The 17,781-nt window shown below is 50.7% G+C and overlaps 1 protein-coding gene across 2 annotated transcripts; it reads right to left on the bottom strand.

Annotated features, from left to right (window-relative positions):
• Nucleotides 1-4,759: 4,759 nt before the first annotated feature.
• TRIB3 (tribbles pseudokinase 3) lies at nt 4,760-16,863 on the bottom strand. 2 transcript variants are annotated; one of them, XM_055434914.2, is made up of 4 exons: nt 16,672-16,863; nt 11,880-12,170; nt 8,027-8,319; nt 4,760-6,053 (listed from the first exon to the last, which is right to left on the bottom strand). In XM_055434914.2, the coding sequence occupies exons 2-4, from the start codon at nt 12,168-12,170 to the stop codon at nt 5,564-5,566; spliced, it is 1,074 nt and encodes a 357-aa protein (XP_055290889.2). In that variant the 5' UTR covers nt 16,672-16,863; the 3' UTR covers nt 4,760-5,563. The 2 variants fall into 2 exon arrangements, with proteins under 2 accessions (XP_055290889.2, XP_088700013.1); XM_088843887.1 differs by lacking the exon at nt 16,672-16,863 and adding an exon at nt 14,795-15,081.
• Nucleotides 16,864-17,781: the final 918 nt, after the last annotated feature.

The following is a 17,781-nucleotide window of genomic DNA, read 5'->3' as shown; positions in this document are numbered from 1 at the left end:
TCAGGAGTTATAGTTAAGATGTTGGCTGGGGCTTCAGTTATCTGAAAGCCTGACTGAGGCTGGAGGATTAAAGCCCACTCACAGACTTGGTTGGTGCTGGTTATTGCAGAATGTATAAGTTCCTTGTCATATGTATCTCTCCATAGGCCACTTGAGTGTCCTAGCAACGTGGCATTTGGCTTTTCCTAGAATAGATGATCCAGAAGAGCAAGATAGAAGCCATAATATATTTTATGGTCTCTCCTTAAAGTCATGCTCTTTATTTTCAGTTTCCTATTAGTTACTGTCAGCCCAGCTCGGGGTAGGAGGGAATTATACAAACCCATGGATACCAGGTGCTACGGATCACTGAGGGCCATCTGGCTATCACATATCAAATGAGATAATGCACATAAAGCACTTAGAACCATGCTTGACGTGTCATATGCGCTCAGTAAACATTAACCATGCCTAATAAGTGTCCTGGCTCTGCTCTGGGCATGTCGGATCTGCACAGCAACCATATTTACTCACCAACATTTATTGGGCAGCTCTGTGTGCCAGGCGCTGTTATTGGAGTCAGGGAGACAATTATAAACAAAGCAGACACTTAGACTTATGAAACCCACACAGACAAACAGATGAGAATGTCCTGCCAGGTGGTGCGAAGTGCTGTGAAGAACCACAAAACAGGGTGAGGGGAGAGGGAGCGAGGACGGAATAGGGCTACACTTCTTTCCACAGGAAGCTGGCACAACTGAGGTGGCGGTTCAGATTTTGACCCAGTAAAGCTCCCCACATTGGTGAGCCCATCCTAGCATCACAGGCAGGTAGAATTTATGCCCAAGTTACACCAGTTTTACAGACAGACACAGAGAGGAGCTAACATGAGTTCTCTGAGTCCCCAAGGAGGCAGGCTTTCTCCAAACACAGAGGTTCTCCAACTTGGTTGCTCAACAGCATCCCCTCAGGAGATTGTTTTTGGTATTATTTTGTTTGTATTTATTTATCTTTGGATGTGCTGGGTCTTTACTGCTACACGTGGGCTTTCTCTAACTGTGGCGAGCGGGGGCTATGTTTTTGCAGAGAGGAAGCTACTCTTTTGTGGTGCAGGGGCCTCTCATTACAGTGGCTTCTCCCATTGCAGAGCATGGGCTCTAGGCACACAGGCTTCAGTAGTTGCAGCTCTAAGGCTCTAGAGAGTAGGCTTAGTAGTTGTGGCACAGGGGCTTAATTGCCCCTGGGCATGTGGGACCTTCCCAGACCAGGGGTTGAACCCGTGTCCCCTGCATTGGCAGACAGATGCTTAACCACTGGACCACCAGTGAAGTCCCCTTGTTGCTTTTTGAAACCCCAAGACCACCACATGAAGGAGCTGGCACTGAGACCACATGAAAGCAGAAACGATCCTCCCCAGCCAAGGCTCCCTGGAGCCAAGTGAGTGAGGCTGAGCTGCCCCGTGGAGCTGTCCGCTGTCTGCAATTGCAGGAGTGACCAGCATCACACTGATTGTCTGTTGACCCAGACAATCACTAACCATGACGTTTGGGGAGTTGTAAAGCAGCAAAGACTGATACAGCCTAGTTACTGGGGAAGAGAATTCTCCTTCCTTCTCTTGTAGCAAGTTTTTCTTATTCTTGGTAATTAACACTAACTGCCCAACAGACAAACTCCAAATTGTAGACTTAACACAGGAAGCTTCGTTTCTTGCTCAGTAAAATCCAGTATGAATCTGGTAGTCCTCCTCTCGGTTCAGTTTAGTCGCTCAGTCATGTCTGACTTTCTGCGACCACATGGACTGCAGCACGCCAGGCCTCTCTGTCCATCACCAACTCCCAGAGTTTACTCAAACTCACGTCCATTGAGTCGGTGATGCCATCCAACCTTCTCATTCTGTTGTGTCCCCTTCTCCTCCAACCTTCAATCTTTCCTAGCATCAGGGTCTTTTCAAATAAGTCAGTTCTTCGCATCAGGTGGCCAAAGTATTGGAGTTTCAGCTTCAGAATCAGTCCTTTCAATGAATATTCAGGACTCATTTCCTTTAGGATGGACTTGTTGGATCTCCTCTATCTTACAGCTAAGGGAACATGAGGCCTCAAGGTGGAAGGGAAAGACTGGTATGGAGGCCTACCATCTCTCAATCGATTCAGCCCAGAAATGACCACCCTTATGTCACTTCTACACACACATTATTGGTCAGAACTTGTCCCGCTGGCTGAAAGGGAGGACAGGGCATGTAGGAGAGCACGGGACACAGTGGTGATGCCTGTCTTTGCCACAAAGAACATACCACAGATAGAATGAATTTCTTCATTTGTGTGTTTACCTGTTTAGCATCTGTCTCCTATGTTGGACTGAAGTCCATGAGGGCATCACCATGTTGCATCCATCTCTCATGGTGCCTACCCTAAAACTGGCATTAGGACTAGTTGTTGAACTGCTAGTTGAATGAATAATTGGGCAGGTCATGGTGTGATCTTTTGTGTTTAGCTCCCAGTTGCAGAGAAAATCCCCAATTAAATATCTAACAGTTCCTCACTCCCAGTAACACATATGCATTACCTTTGATATTGTAAATCTCTTACACAGTGATCATCCAAAGAATACAAACAGAACATGAAAGTCCCTACCAGTTGCAGCCAGGGGTGGGCTATGTGCATTGCTTGGTGAGAGAGGATTTACATTTTTATGTGATAGTTCTCATACAGCTGCCTCAGAGTGGACTTGGCAAAAGCTCCTGCTTCAAGGCAAAAACCAGGTGAGTTTTTCTCTGTTGTGTGGTTTTGGATGAATCTTCTGCTCTCTCTGAACCTCATTTTTCTTGTCAGTGAAATGACAAAAGCATTTGCTTCATTGGGTTGTCGTGAGATGGTGATGAGTCTCTGTGTAATATAGATAAAGGCCTGCAACTTGGCAGCCCCTGTTTTATACAAACTGTCCCCTCTTGCCCTTGCTACTTGGGCACAGCTTGTGACGGAGCTGGGGCAGGGTCTTTTGGAGGCTGGATGGAAGGGTAAAGGTTGGAGGCAGCTCCATGAGCCCCTAGATACAGCTGGGCCCTCTTCTGGGTGATGCTGGGTGCACAGAGAGGAGGCTGACTTGTCCCTATCTATATCAGCATTTGCTGTGTAACAAGACACTAAAACTCAATGGCTTAAAACAATCATCATTTTATTTAGCCCATGATCCTGTGAGTCAGTTGGGGAAATTTTCTGGTCTGGGTCAACCTAACTGAACTCTGCATTTTCAGTCAGCTGGAGGGTCAACTGATGGCTGGGCAATCTAGGACAGACTCCCTCACCTGTCTGCAGTTAGCAAGCTATTGAGGGAGCTTCCGCAGTTCTCTTCCTCTGCACTTTTTCCCATTCCTCCTCCCTCTCAGAATTTGATTTTGTGCAGTTATCTTTCCCCCACTATCCCAACTCCCTATATGTAGCATGAGTCTCAGGGAAACTGCTGGAGAATTGACATGATAATTAACATAACTGTATTTCCCTTGCTGGTGATTGGTAAGGAGAAGGCACATGGCCCAGTGTGGAATGTGGCCAGTGAGGAATGTGGGCAAGTCTGTTCAGAATGCGCCTAGGAAAGCTTTCCTCATCCCATGGAAAAGCTATAGAGAGAAATATCTAACTCTGATTGAGGGCTTGTTATGCCTGCTGCTGCAGCTGCTGCTAAGTCACTTCAGTCGTGTCCGACTCTATATGATCCCAGAGATGGCAGCCCACCTGGCTCCCCCAGGGATTCTCCAGGCAAGAACACTGGAGTGGGTTGCCATTTTCTTCTCCAATGCGTGAAAGTGAAGTCGCTCAGTCGTGTCCTACTCCTAGCGACCCCATGGACTGCAGCCTACCAGGCACCTCTGTCCATGGGATTTTCCAGGCAAGAGTACGGGAGTGGGTTGCCATTGCCTTCTCCACTTGCCATTGTCAGGCACTGTTAATTCTAAGTGCTTTAAATAAAATAACCCATTCAACTTTCTTGGGTTAGGTACTATTATCTCTCATTTTACAGATGACGTCTCTGCAGTATAGAGTGGTTAAGAAACTTGTCAAGGGTCAAACGGCTAGTGAGTGTTGGAGCCAGGATTTAATTCCAGGCAGCCTGACTCCAGAGTAATGAGTTCTCAGGTACCACCCTCCTCCTTCCTCTGGTCATGGGTCTGTCTTAGGTGACACCACAGATAGTTGTAGCCATTGTGCCAGCAGTTACCTGGGACAACAGAGCCAAGACAGAATGAACGTAGGAAGCCAGAGTCCTTTCTAACAGCTCCGTGGTGGTTTAGTCATCAAGTCGTATCCGACTCTTGTGACCCCATGGACTATAGCCCACCAGGCTCCTCGTTCCATGGGGTTTTCCAGGCAAGAGTACTGGAGCAGGTTGCCATTTCCTTCTCCAGGGACTCTTGCTGACCCAGGGATTGAACCCAGTTCTCCTATATTGCAAGCAGATTCTTTACCAACTAAGCCAGATGAATAAATGAGCCCTGAAGCCCATCCCCTCCCTGCCTGTTGACGTCCTGGTTCGTCTCCTTCTTTCTTTCCACTTTGACTCAAGATTTCAGTGACTTGCAGTCAAACAGTATCCTGAGATATCAGAACATCCAGAAAGAACAGAGTGAATGACAGAAGACCTACTGGGTCTTCTATGCTCACGAACCACTCAGCTGAGATTGAGACACAAGGCCTCTGACCTTTCATCCTGAGGCTGGTTTCAGAGGCACGGAAAACTCATAAGAGATGGGGAGGAGAAGATGGACGAAATATCCAAGAGAGATGACAGCATTTCATAATTCCTTTATGAGGCACAAGATAAAAAATACACACTCATGGCATATAAACCCATAGTGTTAATGTAGGGTCCTGAACCCGAGACTTTCCAGGAGGCCAGGGGACAGAATTTGCTTGATCTTGGTGCTTGGTCCACAGAGGTGGACAGGCCTGGACCCTCATTCCAAACTACTCTTTCAGTAAGATGAGGACCAGCCTCACGGTTTGCACTCCTGATCTTCCAGCCCAAATCCTTGGCTCAAGCATAGATGGAGAAGCCCTTGGCCAAGAGGACAGAGCTGCTGGGAGGACAATTCCCAGCCTGGTCTGGGCTCTAGGGTCCTGAATCACAGGGGAGAGGCCTGGAGCCTTTGGCACAGAGATACTTCCATTCCTCTGAAAAGGCATGAGATACACAAGCAGCTGGGTTGTTTGTGACAGGGACTGTGCCACATCAGAGGGGCCTGGGCATCAGCACGAGTGGATGCCAACCCCTGCACTGTGGGTGCTCAGTGTAGACACTGACTCATGGGCATGGAAAGTACTGTCAGCTCTGAGCAGGACTTGGTCTCTGTCATTTGCTGCTGTGTTCCCAGCATCCGGAACAGGGCTTGGCACAGGGAGCTCCCGAGGACTCGGTGGGGCATGAGCTCATCTGCACAGGTGTGTGTGTCCAGCAGGCTCTGCACACACCTCCTCCTCTCTCCCTCCCAGAAGGCACTTAAGGTTTGGCTCAGCTCAAAGAGGCAGAAGAGAGCTTAGAGAGACCCCAGACTCAACCCGCTGTCTGCAGCTGAGAGTCCAGTAAGGTGACATCAGCCATAGAGACCCATATCTCTTTCTCCCTCCTCCTCTGCATCCTCCAGCCCCGGCCCTTCGGGGACCACCTGGTCAGCCTCACAGTGGCGGGACTGAGGTGGGGCTGCAGGGATGGCATTCTCCCGCAGCCAAGGGTGTAGCAGGATACCCGAGGCCGTGAGCCGCTCAGTTGGCTCCCTTCGGAGGAGACAGCGGACCAGGCAGCGGGCGGGGGCCGAGAGGCCCTCAGGCAGGGCAAAGGCGCCACGGCGGATCTTGCCAAAGAGCAGGGCCGGCTCTGAGTCCTGGAAGGGGTAGTGGCCGGCCAGCATGGTAAAGAGTGCCACACCCAGGCTCCAGACATCTGCCGCCTTGCCTGAGTAGGATGCCCGGGAACTGAGGATCTCGGGGCCCACGTAGGCTGGGCACGCATGCTTGTCCCACAGGGAGTCGTCAGGCCCAGTCAGCACACAGGCATCTTCTAGGTTCTCCAGCACCAGTTTCGTCCTACACAGGCAGAGAGACAGGGAGTCAGCTAGTGGGATCCCCCTTCTACCACCCCACATTGTCACCCTGAGTGGCACCCATTTCCCCAGTACCAGCTGGCATTTGCCAGACATGAGTCAGTCCTGTGAGGCTGGTTGGCTGATCCCATTTTACAGATGAGGAAGTCTAGGCTCAGAGAGGTTTATTCATTTCTCAAGGTCACACAGCAATTAAATCTGAACTAGGACTCTGAGAGGAACACATTTTTCCAAATGTCTCTGGGGTCAAATTCAGGTTCTACTTGTTAACTTGCAATTTGGCCTTAATCAATGGCTTCACCTGCCTGAACCTTGATTTGGGGGCTGGGGAAGTGGGGCTGTGCTGAGGGGCTGAGGGCATTAAAACTCTCTGAAGCCAGATGCAAACTTGGGGTCTAGGCAGGAAACAAAAGGAGAAACAGGAAGTGGGGACTGTGCCAACCGTCTGAGCACAAACCCACAGTTAATATCTGGGAGTGTCCACGGCGTACCTCACCCCGAGCTAAGCTTGTGTCTATCACACCTCATTTCGTCCTCACACAGCCTGTGAGGAAGGTGCTGTTTTGCAGCCAGGGGAGCGGGACTGAGACTGAACCCTGGTTCTCTCCCGCCCAGAGCCAGTGCTGTAAGCTGCTCACAGGGTTCCCAGGGTGCCTCCATGGCACCCCTTTCCACAAAAGAACCCAGAAATCATATTTTAAAGAAAAACCAGGTTTTAAAAAGTTGGCAACCAATTTCAATTAGAAACACAAACGAACATGACCCATATTGATGTACGGCAGAAACCAAGACCATATTGTAATTATCTTTCAACTAAAAAGAAAGAAAGAAAAAAAAGGAAACAAGCAAAACAAAAAACCCCACAAATGAACAGGTATGTGGTGCAAAGAAAAAAAAAGTGTGGACCAACCTTAGCAACTTCTGCTTTAAATAACTCCCACAGCATGCTCTAGATTAAGAGTAAGCATAGCATTGCCATTGATACTAATCTTATTCCTGTGGCACTACTTCCTGGGTGCCGGTCTGAAAATGCTGATGAGTCCTGTCAATCACTGCACGGGGGGTGGACGGAGATGTTAGCATTATTGGCCCATTTTACAGATAAAGAAGTCAAGGTTCAGGCAAATGAAGCCATTGCTCAAGGTCAAACTGCAGGTTGAAGAAGTAGAGCCAGAATTTGGCCCCAGGATGATTCCATTATCTATCATTTACTAATGGTGCTTCTCAAACTTATGCCTTGAAAAGGGAAGAAAGCACTTTTCTCACTTCTGGGAGGTCCGGGAGTGTTGTACTCACCCTAAGCTTGAAATTATTTGAAAAGCTGCATATTAGCTTAAAAATCATTATAAAATTTACATTCTACTTGTTACTCAAAGCATGGTCATTTTAGTATAAAATGTAAAAGGAAATGCCATCTTTAAAAGGAAAAACCACCTTAAGGGATTTCCCTGATGGTCTAGTGGCTAAGACTCCACGCTCCCAATGCAGGGGGCCCAGAGTTCAATCCCTGATCAGGGAACTAGATCGCACATGTTGCAACTAAGACTCGGTGGATCCAGATAAATTAAAAAAAAATTTTAAAGAAAAGAAAACCACCCTTAGGCAAATATCATAAGAGTAACTGCTATAGAATGGATGGCAGGTGAAATTAGTGGGCAAAAGTGTGAGCAGAAACAGGATATTCACACATAAAGCCTTAAAAACCCTCAAAGAATTACCCAAGGTACACAAAGGGTAAATTAGGAGCCTTCCAGTGGACAACTTGGCAGAAGCCACTGTAACCAAAGACCGAGGCTAACATCACAGTAGTTCCCCTCAGCAGCCTGAATCTCCTGACAGAACCAGCTGAGAAGGCTCCTGTGGTATTCTTGCCAAAAAATGCATCGCCTCAATCTAAGTGTGACCAGAACATCAGTCAAGGCCAAACCGAGGGGCCTCCTCGGCGGCCACCCTCACCTCTCCTGGTCGGTGAAGACGAAGCGCCGTAGCTTGAGGTCGCGCAGGACCAGCCCGTGCTGGTGGCAGTGCGCCAGGGCGGCGGCCATCTGGCGGAAGAGTGCGGCGGCCTCGGGCTCCGGGAGGCGACGCCGGCGGCGCACCAGGCTGTGCATGTCCCCGTGCGGCCGCGGGAAGAAGGCGTAGAGTTGCTGCGTGCCGGCCAGGACCTCCGCCGGCCGGGCCACGTGGCCGTGATGCGGCAGCCTCCAGTAGGGCTCCAGCACCGCCAGGCTCTCGCAGGCAGGGTACACCTGTGGGCAGAGCGTGGTGTGATCATGGGTGGGGACTCCAGGGGGCAGGCGGTAGGGGCCGGCCTTGCAGCAGGTCACAGCCGATCCTTTAGGCACTGCTGTGGGCTGAGCCCTGTGCCCAGCTCTTCCACTGCATGTCACTCAATACTGACCAAGCTGAGGGCTGTGTGACCAGCAAGGAGCAGAGCTGGGATTTAAATCCCTGTTCTCCATCATCTGTGCTCTTAGCTACAAGCTCATGTGCTCTTAAACTTGAGATAATTCAAAAATATCAGGTAACCAGAACAAAAGTAACTAAGACAAGAAGAATCTGGAAGAGCAGACAATACAGAAGTAACGTTACGGTCATCATCACCCATCATGGCTACCATTCTCTAGTATTCACTGCCCACCCACCCTTTCCTTCATCCCACAAACAGGCATTGAATGCCCACCGTGCCTGCCACTGGGACTATAACTTGACTGACAGCCACGGTCCCTGCCCTCCTGGTGCCCACAGTCCAATACATGAGACAGTTAAACAGGCCAAAAAACTAAATATTTACAAATTCTGATGAGCATTGCAGAGGAATGCAGGAATGAAGAATCTTTTGGCAGGAGACACCTATTTTAAAAAGTAGAGTCCAGAAGGGACTCTGGGGAAGTGACCTGAGTGATTGAGATGCCCAAGGAGTGAGCTTTCCAGGTGGCAGGCACAGGCAGTGCAAAGGCCCTGAGGTAGGAAAGAAACCAAACTGCTCTAGAAACCCAGCCAAAGCTCAGTATGGCTGGAATGCGAGGGAAGGTGGGGCCTGTGGTGAGCATGGTGAGGTTGTGGGGAAAGATGCTAGGGGCTTATGGACATTAGATGGAAGCTGTTCCATAGTCCTGAAAGGATATTCAGAGGATGGTGACTTGGAAGCCACATGGCTCATCACTGGCAGAGCAGTCTATGCACTTTGGTTTATCTGCCTTTAAATCCTTTGCGTGTCATTTTGTCTAGGACATATAGCCAATAAAAATAAATAAAGCATATACACATTTAATCCATGAAAAGATGTAAGTACACATCTTAAAGCAATTGGGGTGGCTTGGAGTAAACAATCCACAAATGGAGACATTTTTTAAAAAACCAGGGCAAGCGCATCCCTGCCTCTGAGCATTTACATTTGCTTTTCCTGCTGCCTGAACGTTCTCCTCTAGATACCCACAGAGCTGGCCTTCTCAGTTCAAGACACTTTTCAGGTCACCTCCCACCTAAGATCACCTGCACCTTCTCCCCTCCCCTCTCCCCTCTCTCCTAGCTCCTAGTTTTTCTCCATAGCAGTTAAGATCACCTGATACATATGTTACTCATTCACTGTCAGCATGAACTGTAGGGGCACAGCTTGGCCCACTTTTCAGCCATAGTGCGGTACATACTGCATGATGCACGGAGTATACACGTGCTCCCTGAGCGTTTGTTGAATTAATGAGTAAGGCGACAGTCTAGAAAGACGGGATGCTGATCTTTCTACATGCCGACCAGAAAAGCCTAGGCAATGTGGAAACAGCAGGTCAGCTCCCACAGTTCACACTGGGTGTAGGGACAGGCACTCCTAGTAGATTGCCCTAAATGTTCCTGAATATCTGGGGTCATGTGAAAGCATGGGGCTTCTGACTCCAGCTTGCTGTGGTCATTCCTTTCAGTATGGACTTCCCTCCCTAGTGGGACGAGAAAAAACCTGTGATGCTACAGGAAGGGGACCCAGAGTTCATGGGTTCCCTAGAACACCTGGGGTAGACCTAAGAACCTGCATCAAGCGGCCAGAGCCCAGGTAAAGCTGCTGTCTGATGTCCAGATGTGGCCCCGCCCACTGTACCCCCATGAGTAGGAACTGGAGCCACTGCTGCTGCTTTCCCCTCATCCCCTGGCCAACTGGATGGAGGCGTCAGTCCCCCTGCCTCTCTGTGCCTTCCCAAGGGGACCCAGCTCCCTTCTACCCCTCCCTGTGTACCTGGTTCTTCCCTATCTTTACCTCTGCCCACCAGTGCAAACCTGCCCTGCTTGTATCTGATCCACCTGTCCTAGCATGGGGTCCAAGGCTCTGGGTTCAACCTGCCTTGGCCCAATTTCAGCTCTGACACCTCCTGGCTTTGTGAGGTGGCAAGTAACCCCAGGCAGTAAAGAACCTGCCTGCAATGCAGGAGACCTGGGTTTGATCCCTGGGTTGGGAAGATCCCCTGTAGGAGGAAATGGCTACCCGCTCCAGTATTCTTGCCTGGAGAATTCCATGGACAGAGGAGCCTGGTGAGTTATAGTCCAAGAGGTCACAAAAAGTCAGACACAACTGACTGACTTAACACTTTCGCTTTCGAGTAACCACAGCTTTCTGAGCCACAGAACCTGTCCTCTCTCTATAGAATGGGCCCAATAATAGTAACTACCTCATAGACTGTGTGAGTATTAGAGTGGATGCAGACTGCACGATCAATATAGTACCTTGTGCACAGTAAATACCTTCGATTATGCTTTCTCAGGGCCTTCCCTGGTGGCTCAGGGGTAAAGAATCTGCCTGCCAGTGAAGGAGATGCAGGTTTGATCCCCGGGTCGGGAAGATCCCCTGGAGAAGGAAATGGCAACCCACTCCAGTATTCTTTCCTGGGAAATCCCATGGACAGAGGAGCCTGGCAGGCCACATGTAGTCCATGGGGTTGTAAAAGAATCGGACATGACTTAGCAACTAAACAACAACAACAACAACAAATGCTTTCTCATCTCTGTCCTTGTAGGCTGAGAGCTGGCAGTGTCCTGTAGGGGTCACGTGGCTCTTCTATCGCCTGAATTCTGTCAAGAACCCTAATTTCTGTCAGAAACCCTGGACCTTGCCCTAGGATCCAGGTCTGATGCCATGTGACTTCATGCATAGCCCTTCTCTCTTGACCTCAGTTTTTCCATCTATAAAATGGTCACGAGTAGGCCCAATGACCTCCACAGTCCCAGGAGTTCTATTGTCTACCATATCTCACCCTTCCCTGGTACAAATACCTTCAGTGGCTCCCCACAGCCTAGTGGGGCTTCTTCCTAACCCTTTCACAATCCGCGGCTGCTAGATCTCATCTGCCAGCCCTGTCTGCATCCCTTTCCCACTCTGGCCATAATGAAGTCCTTTTCATTCTCTGAAGTACCATGTTCACTCCTCTTGGCCTCTGACAGCTGTTTGTCCTTCCTGGAACCCCCTTCTCCCACTTCTCCCTGACTGACTCCTCCTCAGCCTTTTCTGACTCTGCCTTCTAATATGACAGAGGTTTCTCTGTGCACTCCTGGCCCCTAAGCCTCACCCCAGCAATATATATCACACTATACAGCCTAAGCTCTGTATTCCCCCAGGGCTGGGACCATCTGGTTTACCTTTCTGGTTTCAGCTCAGCCTGTGTATTCACTGGTTGCTTCCCCAGAGAGCTGGGGATTCAATGGCTGTTTCCCCAGTAAATACAGAACTAAATTAATATAAGGGCCCCTCAGCCCTAGCAATTCTTTGGAGCCAAAGCCTTTTCCCAGCCCCAGTGATGCTCATGGAGATGGCCTCTGGGACATGTACCTTGCAGATGTACTCCGTGCCTGTGGGGCAGTGCAGGGCGCGATAGGTCCGGCTCCCCTCCTCGGGCTCCAAGAGAACATAGGGTCCAAGCCTGGAGGCAGTGGTCACATCGGGAGTATGAACAGGAGCAGGCGGTGGGTTCAGAGTTAGCGGGCAGGAGGGTAGCCTGGGCTGGGGCCCACTTCGAGCTTGTTTCTGGCTGGGACACTCGGTGTCTAGGTCATCATCCAGCTCCAACCGCTTCTTCCTGGAGAGGGCATTTGCTGGAACAGCCAGAGGGCTGGCTCGCATCTAGAAAGAAGGGGAGAAAGGCACTGAAGTCAGGCTACTTGGCGGCTCCTCTCTTCCTCTGCTGGTGGGAGGCTACACTGGCACAGCCTTTATGAAGGGTGACTTGGCAGTGTATATTAAATGATCAAAAGCATATACCCTTGACTAGGTGTCCCACTTCTGAGGATTTATCTTCCAAATAAAATGCTCACCAAAAAAATTAAATACGTGAAAGGCTGCTCATCAGTGTCTTGTGTCTAACAGCAAAAAAGTAAGAAACTCTCCCAAATGTTGAGCAGTTGGAGGTTGGTCAAACCATCATGATACAGCCACATAATGGAATACTATACAGCTCTGAAAAACGATCAAGAACTCTCTACATACCAAGGTAATGGTACAAGCACAAAGTTATTCCTACAGCCCATATGATAGAATCAGTTAAACATCCATTGTTAGGATTGGTTAAATACATTATATTTCACCATATGTAAAATAAGAAAAGGAGTACGTCAAGGCTGTATATTGTCACCTTGCTTATTTAACTTCTATGCAGAGTACATCATGAGGAACGCTGGGCTGGAAGAAGCACAAGCTGGAATCAAGATTGCCGGGAGAAATATCAATAACCTCAGATATGCAGATGACACTACCCTTATGGCAGAAAGTGAAGAGGAACTCAAAAGCCTCTTGATGAAAGTGAAAGGGGAGAGTGAAAAGGTTGGCTTGAAGCTCAACATTCAGAAAACAAAGATCATGGCATCTGGTCCCATCACTTCATGGGAAATAGATGGAAAAACAGTAGAAACAGTGTCAGACTTTATTTTTTGGGGCTCCAAAATCACTGCGGATGCTGATTGCAGCCATGAAATTAAAAGACGCTTATTCCTTGGAAGGAAGGTTATGACCAACCTAGATAGTATATTAAAAAGCAGAGACATTACTTTGCCAACAAAGGTCCGTCTAGTCAAGGCTATGGGTTTTCCCATGGTCATGTATGGATGTGAGAGTTGGACTGTGAAGAAAGCTGATCGTCGAAGAATTGATGCTTTTGAGCTGTGGTGTTGGAGAAGATTCTTGAGAGTCCCTTGGACTGCAAGGACATCCAATAAGTCCATTCTGAAAGAGATCAATCCTGGGTGTTCATTGGAAGGACTGATGCTAAAGCTGAAACTGCAATACTTTGGCCACCTCATGCGACGAGTTGACTCACTGGAAAAGACTCTGATGCTGGGAAAGGTTGGGGGCGGGAGGAGAAGGGGACGACAGAGAATGAGATGGCTGGATGGCATCACCGACTCTGTGGACATGAGTTTGAGTGAACTCTGGGAGTTGGTGATGGACAGGGAGGCCTGGCGTGCTGTGATTCATGGGGTCGCAGAGAGTCGGACACGACTGAGCAACTGAACTGAACTGAACTGAAAATAGTTGCAGTCATTTAAGAGATTGAGGAAATCCTTTAAATGCTAATTGGAAAAATCTCCAGAGTGAACGGTTAAGTGAAAAAAAAAAGTACAGAGGAGAGATGGACTTGATGGTTGGGAGAAGAGAAAGAAAGACTTTGTACTGTATCTGTTGAGTGCTGTAGCACAGGCAGTTATTACCTCTGAAACGGAAGGAGGAATGGGAGGAGGGAGGGAAGGAGAATGGATGATGAAGCATGATGCATTAATGATGTATATACTGAATGTACCTATGGATGGATGTTTCTGGAATGACTAGACATATTGTCAAGTGAACAGAACTAGCTGCTGAAAAAAATACATGAAATGATCTCATTTATTTTAAAAACCCCACAAGTGTGTAATATGATATGTGTGAAAGTGTTAGTTGCTCAGTCATGTCTGACTCTTTGTGACCCCATGGACTGTAGCCCTCCAGGCTCCTCTGTCCATGGCATTCTCCAGGCAATAATACTGGAGTGGCTAGCCATTCCCTTCTCCAGGGGATCTTCCTAACCCAGGGTTGAATCTGGCTCTGCTGCATTGCACGCAGGTTCTTTACCATCTGAGCAGCCCTATTCGTATACACAGGTGTGTAAATGCACAGGAAAAGGTCTAGAAGGACCCAGGCTAAATTGGCCGCAGCAGCTTCTGGCCTTCTGGGAGACTCCAGGAGTGGAAGGGATTTAGTAGGGAGGCAAGGGAATGTTCAATTTCAGTATTTTAAAATAAAGATTCTACATTTATTTAGTGCTTAGGTACTTCAAAACAGATGGAGTTTATTTCTTTTCTCAAATGTGAACTTCGTCTGCAATCAACTGATGGCCCAAGAGCTACCAGAATCACAGGATCTACGTGTGGAGTTTAGTCCACCAGCCGGCTCAGTTTTACCATCAGGGGAGAATGAGGCAGGGAGGCAAGGTCACTGGAAGCCCAGGATTCACTTACTCAACTGCAGAGGAAGCACCTGCCCCGGACCCGCCCCCACACAGCTGTGTCACTGTGTGTGGTGCGCTGAGGAGAGGGCAATGGCATGTAAGGACAGAAAGGCTCTCTCCAGAACCCGTCTGCCCACCCATCCAGGCTCCAGGGGAGGAACAAGGAGCCTAGGTGTGAGGTGTTAGAGGACAATGGACTGCAGCCCAGCAGTCCCAGGCAGGATTAGAGGGAACATCACTCAGAGACAGTTCTCAGGCTGATGCCCACCTCTCCAGTCTTGCTGCTCCCAAATGCATGGGCTGCCTTGGGAGGGAGGGAGCCACCATTTTGAATGAAAAGGCATAATCCCGTTTTGGTGAAAAAGCAGTAGGGGGTGGCTGTCATCAGATATTCCCTGGATCTCATCCTGTCTCTGACCCTTCCTGGCTGGATAGCCCTAGGCAAGTTCTTCAGACTTTCTGTTCCTCATCTGTAAAGTGGAAACAGGATGCAAAGCCCATAAGATTTTGTGATGATGAAATGAAAATACAAATGAATTAACACGGCCCTGCTGCAGGGTAGGTGTCAGGAAATGGTCACTACCTTTGGCTCATTACTATTATTATTCACAGCTGAAGTGCTACTTTTGGGAGTCCCAGAAACTTCCCCAGGGATGAGGCTAGGATAACACTCTTTACTGCACTGGTTATTCCAAGAGTAAAGCGAGATGATCCCTGGGTGTGTAGATACTTGTGTCCTGCAAAGCGAGACTCCCTGGAGTGACTCTCCCATGGCTACATCAGTACCCCAGGCTGCTCTGGCCTTATGCAGGGCTCAGAGCCTGGTCCTGCTTGGGATGAGCTCCACTGGACAGATGGGGTAACTGAGTTTATAAATGAATACAGGAATTTGCAGGCCACAGGGCAGGATTAGAATCTCTGCAGTAGGATGCAGGCAGCCCCTAGTTTCTACCTCTTGCGGGTCCCTGATCCTCCCAGGGGAGTAGGGTGGGTCACACCAAACACACATATTCACATAACCCAGGGCAGACAGGTGTACACACGCCCCTCTCGAACACATTCGTCCAAACCGGCCCGCCATGGCACACGGGCAGGGCAGAGAGGGGTATCCATGTCCTTAAGTGACACACACCTGGCCCTCCACCGGCAAGGGTGCAAGCACACGCCCCGAGAGCTCTCCCAACTATACTCACGACTGTAGGACGGATACCAACAAGGCCACACGTTCAGTCTGTACCCCCCACCCCCACCCCAAGTTCCCACCGAGAAGGCAGTGGGCGGACCCGCCCCACCCTCAGCAGCCGGGCTCCTCCCGTGGGAGCGGAAGCGGCGGGGCGGCGGGAGTACCGCTCGGTCCCCGCCGCCGACCCCCCGCAGAAGGTTGAGCGGAAACCGAGGGGCTGCTAGAGGACTGCGAGGGGGCCGGCGAAGGAAAGGAGGCTGCGCCCTGGGGCTGAGATAAGCGGCCTTGCCCGCACACCCCAGAATCAACAGGTACGACACACACCATTGGCAGAAACAGAATACGCGCGCGCCTCACAGCTGGCGAGCCGGGGGTCATCAGGCCCGGCACAGCTGTGCGCGCGCAGCGTCCAGGCCGCCCTTGACCCCGCCCTTGACCCCGCCCCCGCCCCGCCCCGCCCACAGGCACCCCAGTGCGTCCCCGCGCGGCCAGCACCTGCCGCCCAGTGCCCAGGCCTCCGCACGGTCCTCGGACACACGGCCCCACCCGGAGCCCACCTGCCCACGCGGCCGGGTTTGACTCCAGCAAATCCTCACGAACACATCCCACAGGTACCCGGGACCACCCGACTCCCAGGGACCCCACAGACGTCCCCGCAGCCAACCACGGACCTCCCCGCACCCAACCACACACCTCTCCTGCCCGCCCCACACTCAGACAGACTCGGACGGCGCACACCCTCCTCCCCCGGACACGCCTCCCCGCCCCGCGGCCCGATCGGCCACGCTCGGCGACTCCGCGCCCTGCGAAGCCGCGTCAGCTGGACCCAGTGGGAACACTCAGCCAGCGTCGCTCCCCGGACGGCGGGCTTCCTTAAAAGTTGTGTGTGTCTGTGTGTGTCACCAGCGGCAACTTCGGCCGCCCCGCCTGCCCGCCCCTCCGGCCCCCACCGAGTACCTTACCCTAGCACGCGGCTGGGTTCTGGCGCAGAAAGAGCTCAGGGTCGCCTGGCAGCCCTCGGTGACCCGCGCTGCTCCGCTGCCGCCGAGCCCGGCTTCGGGTGCGGCTCTGGCCTCAGTCCCCAGCAGCCGGACGTGTGCGGAGCCACCGCCGCTTCCGCTGCGAGTGTCTCGGGAGCGCGGAGAGCAGAGGTCCAGCTCCCGCCCGGGTGATGTAAACCTGAGTTAATCAGCCACCCGCTGATGCCCTCAGGCCGGGGATTGCACCATCCCCCGCCCCTCCCAGGAGAACAGCTAGCTGTCCGGGAACCCTTCCCCTTGGCCCTCTAGGGGTGTTTTGCTTCCACCCCCGACCCCTCCCGCTCAGCGGTCGAAGATTGAAAGCGATGCCAGAGGCTGGCTCTCCTTGTCACCTTGGAAAAAGCATTTTGCTTTTCTGAGTCTCAGTTTTCCCATCTGTGAAATGGAAGGAAGAACACCCTTTCTCAGGATGGGTGGAGGAGAAAAAAAGCAAACCCTAACAGTTCCCTGGGTACTCCCCTGGTAATAAAGCGCTTTCCCACCAGTGCTTTATTGAACGTTTAGGAGAACCCTGGGCCGGCAGGAAGCTCCATTCTCCCCATTCTACTAAGGGGCAGCCTGAGACCCAGCTATGAGAAAACAACCCAGGAGCTTTGCAAAGACCACAGACTTAAGGACTGACTCCGGGCTCAACAGAACCACTGTGGTGCCCTGGAGAGGCCTGGGGTCCAGTGGGCTTCGCAACACTCACTTGATGCGGGCAGTGAAGCCTGGAAGTTAAGAGGAAGTACCCTGGAATTTGATGTTTTCAAACTATGGTGTTGGGGAAGACTCTTGAGAGTCCCTTGGACTGCAAGGAGATCAAACTAGTCCCTCCTAAGGGAAATCAACCCTGAATATTCATTGGACGGTCAGATGCTAAAGCTCCAATACTTTGGCCACCTGGTGTGAAGAGCCAACTCATTGGAAAATATCCTGATGCTGGGAAAGATTGAGGACAGAAGGAGAAGGGGACGAGAGAGGATGAGGTGGTTGGATGGCATCACCAATTCAATGGACATGAGTTTGGGGTAAACTCCGGGAGATGGTGAA

Source organism: Moschus berezovskii, chromosome 15 (assembly GCF_049115385.1).
Source record: "Moschus berezovskii isolate FMDL1 chromosome 15, NW_MosBer_1.0, whole genome shotgun sequence".
Classification (NCBI taxonomy): Eukaryota; Metazoa; Chordata; class Mammalia; order Artiodactyla; family Moschidae; genus Moschus; species Moschus berezovskii.
Note: the sequence above shows the minus strand (reverse complement) of the source record. Positions and strands in the feature narration are given on the sequence as shown.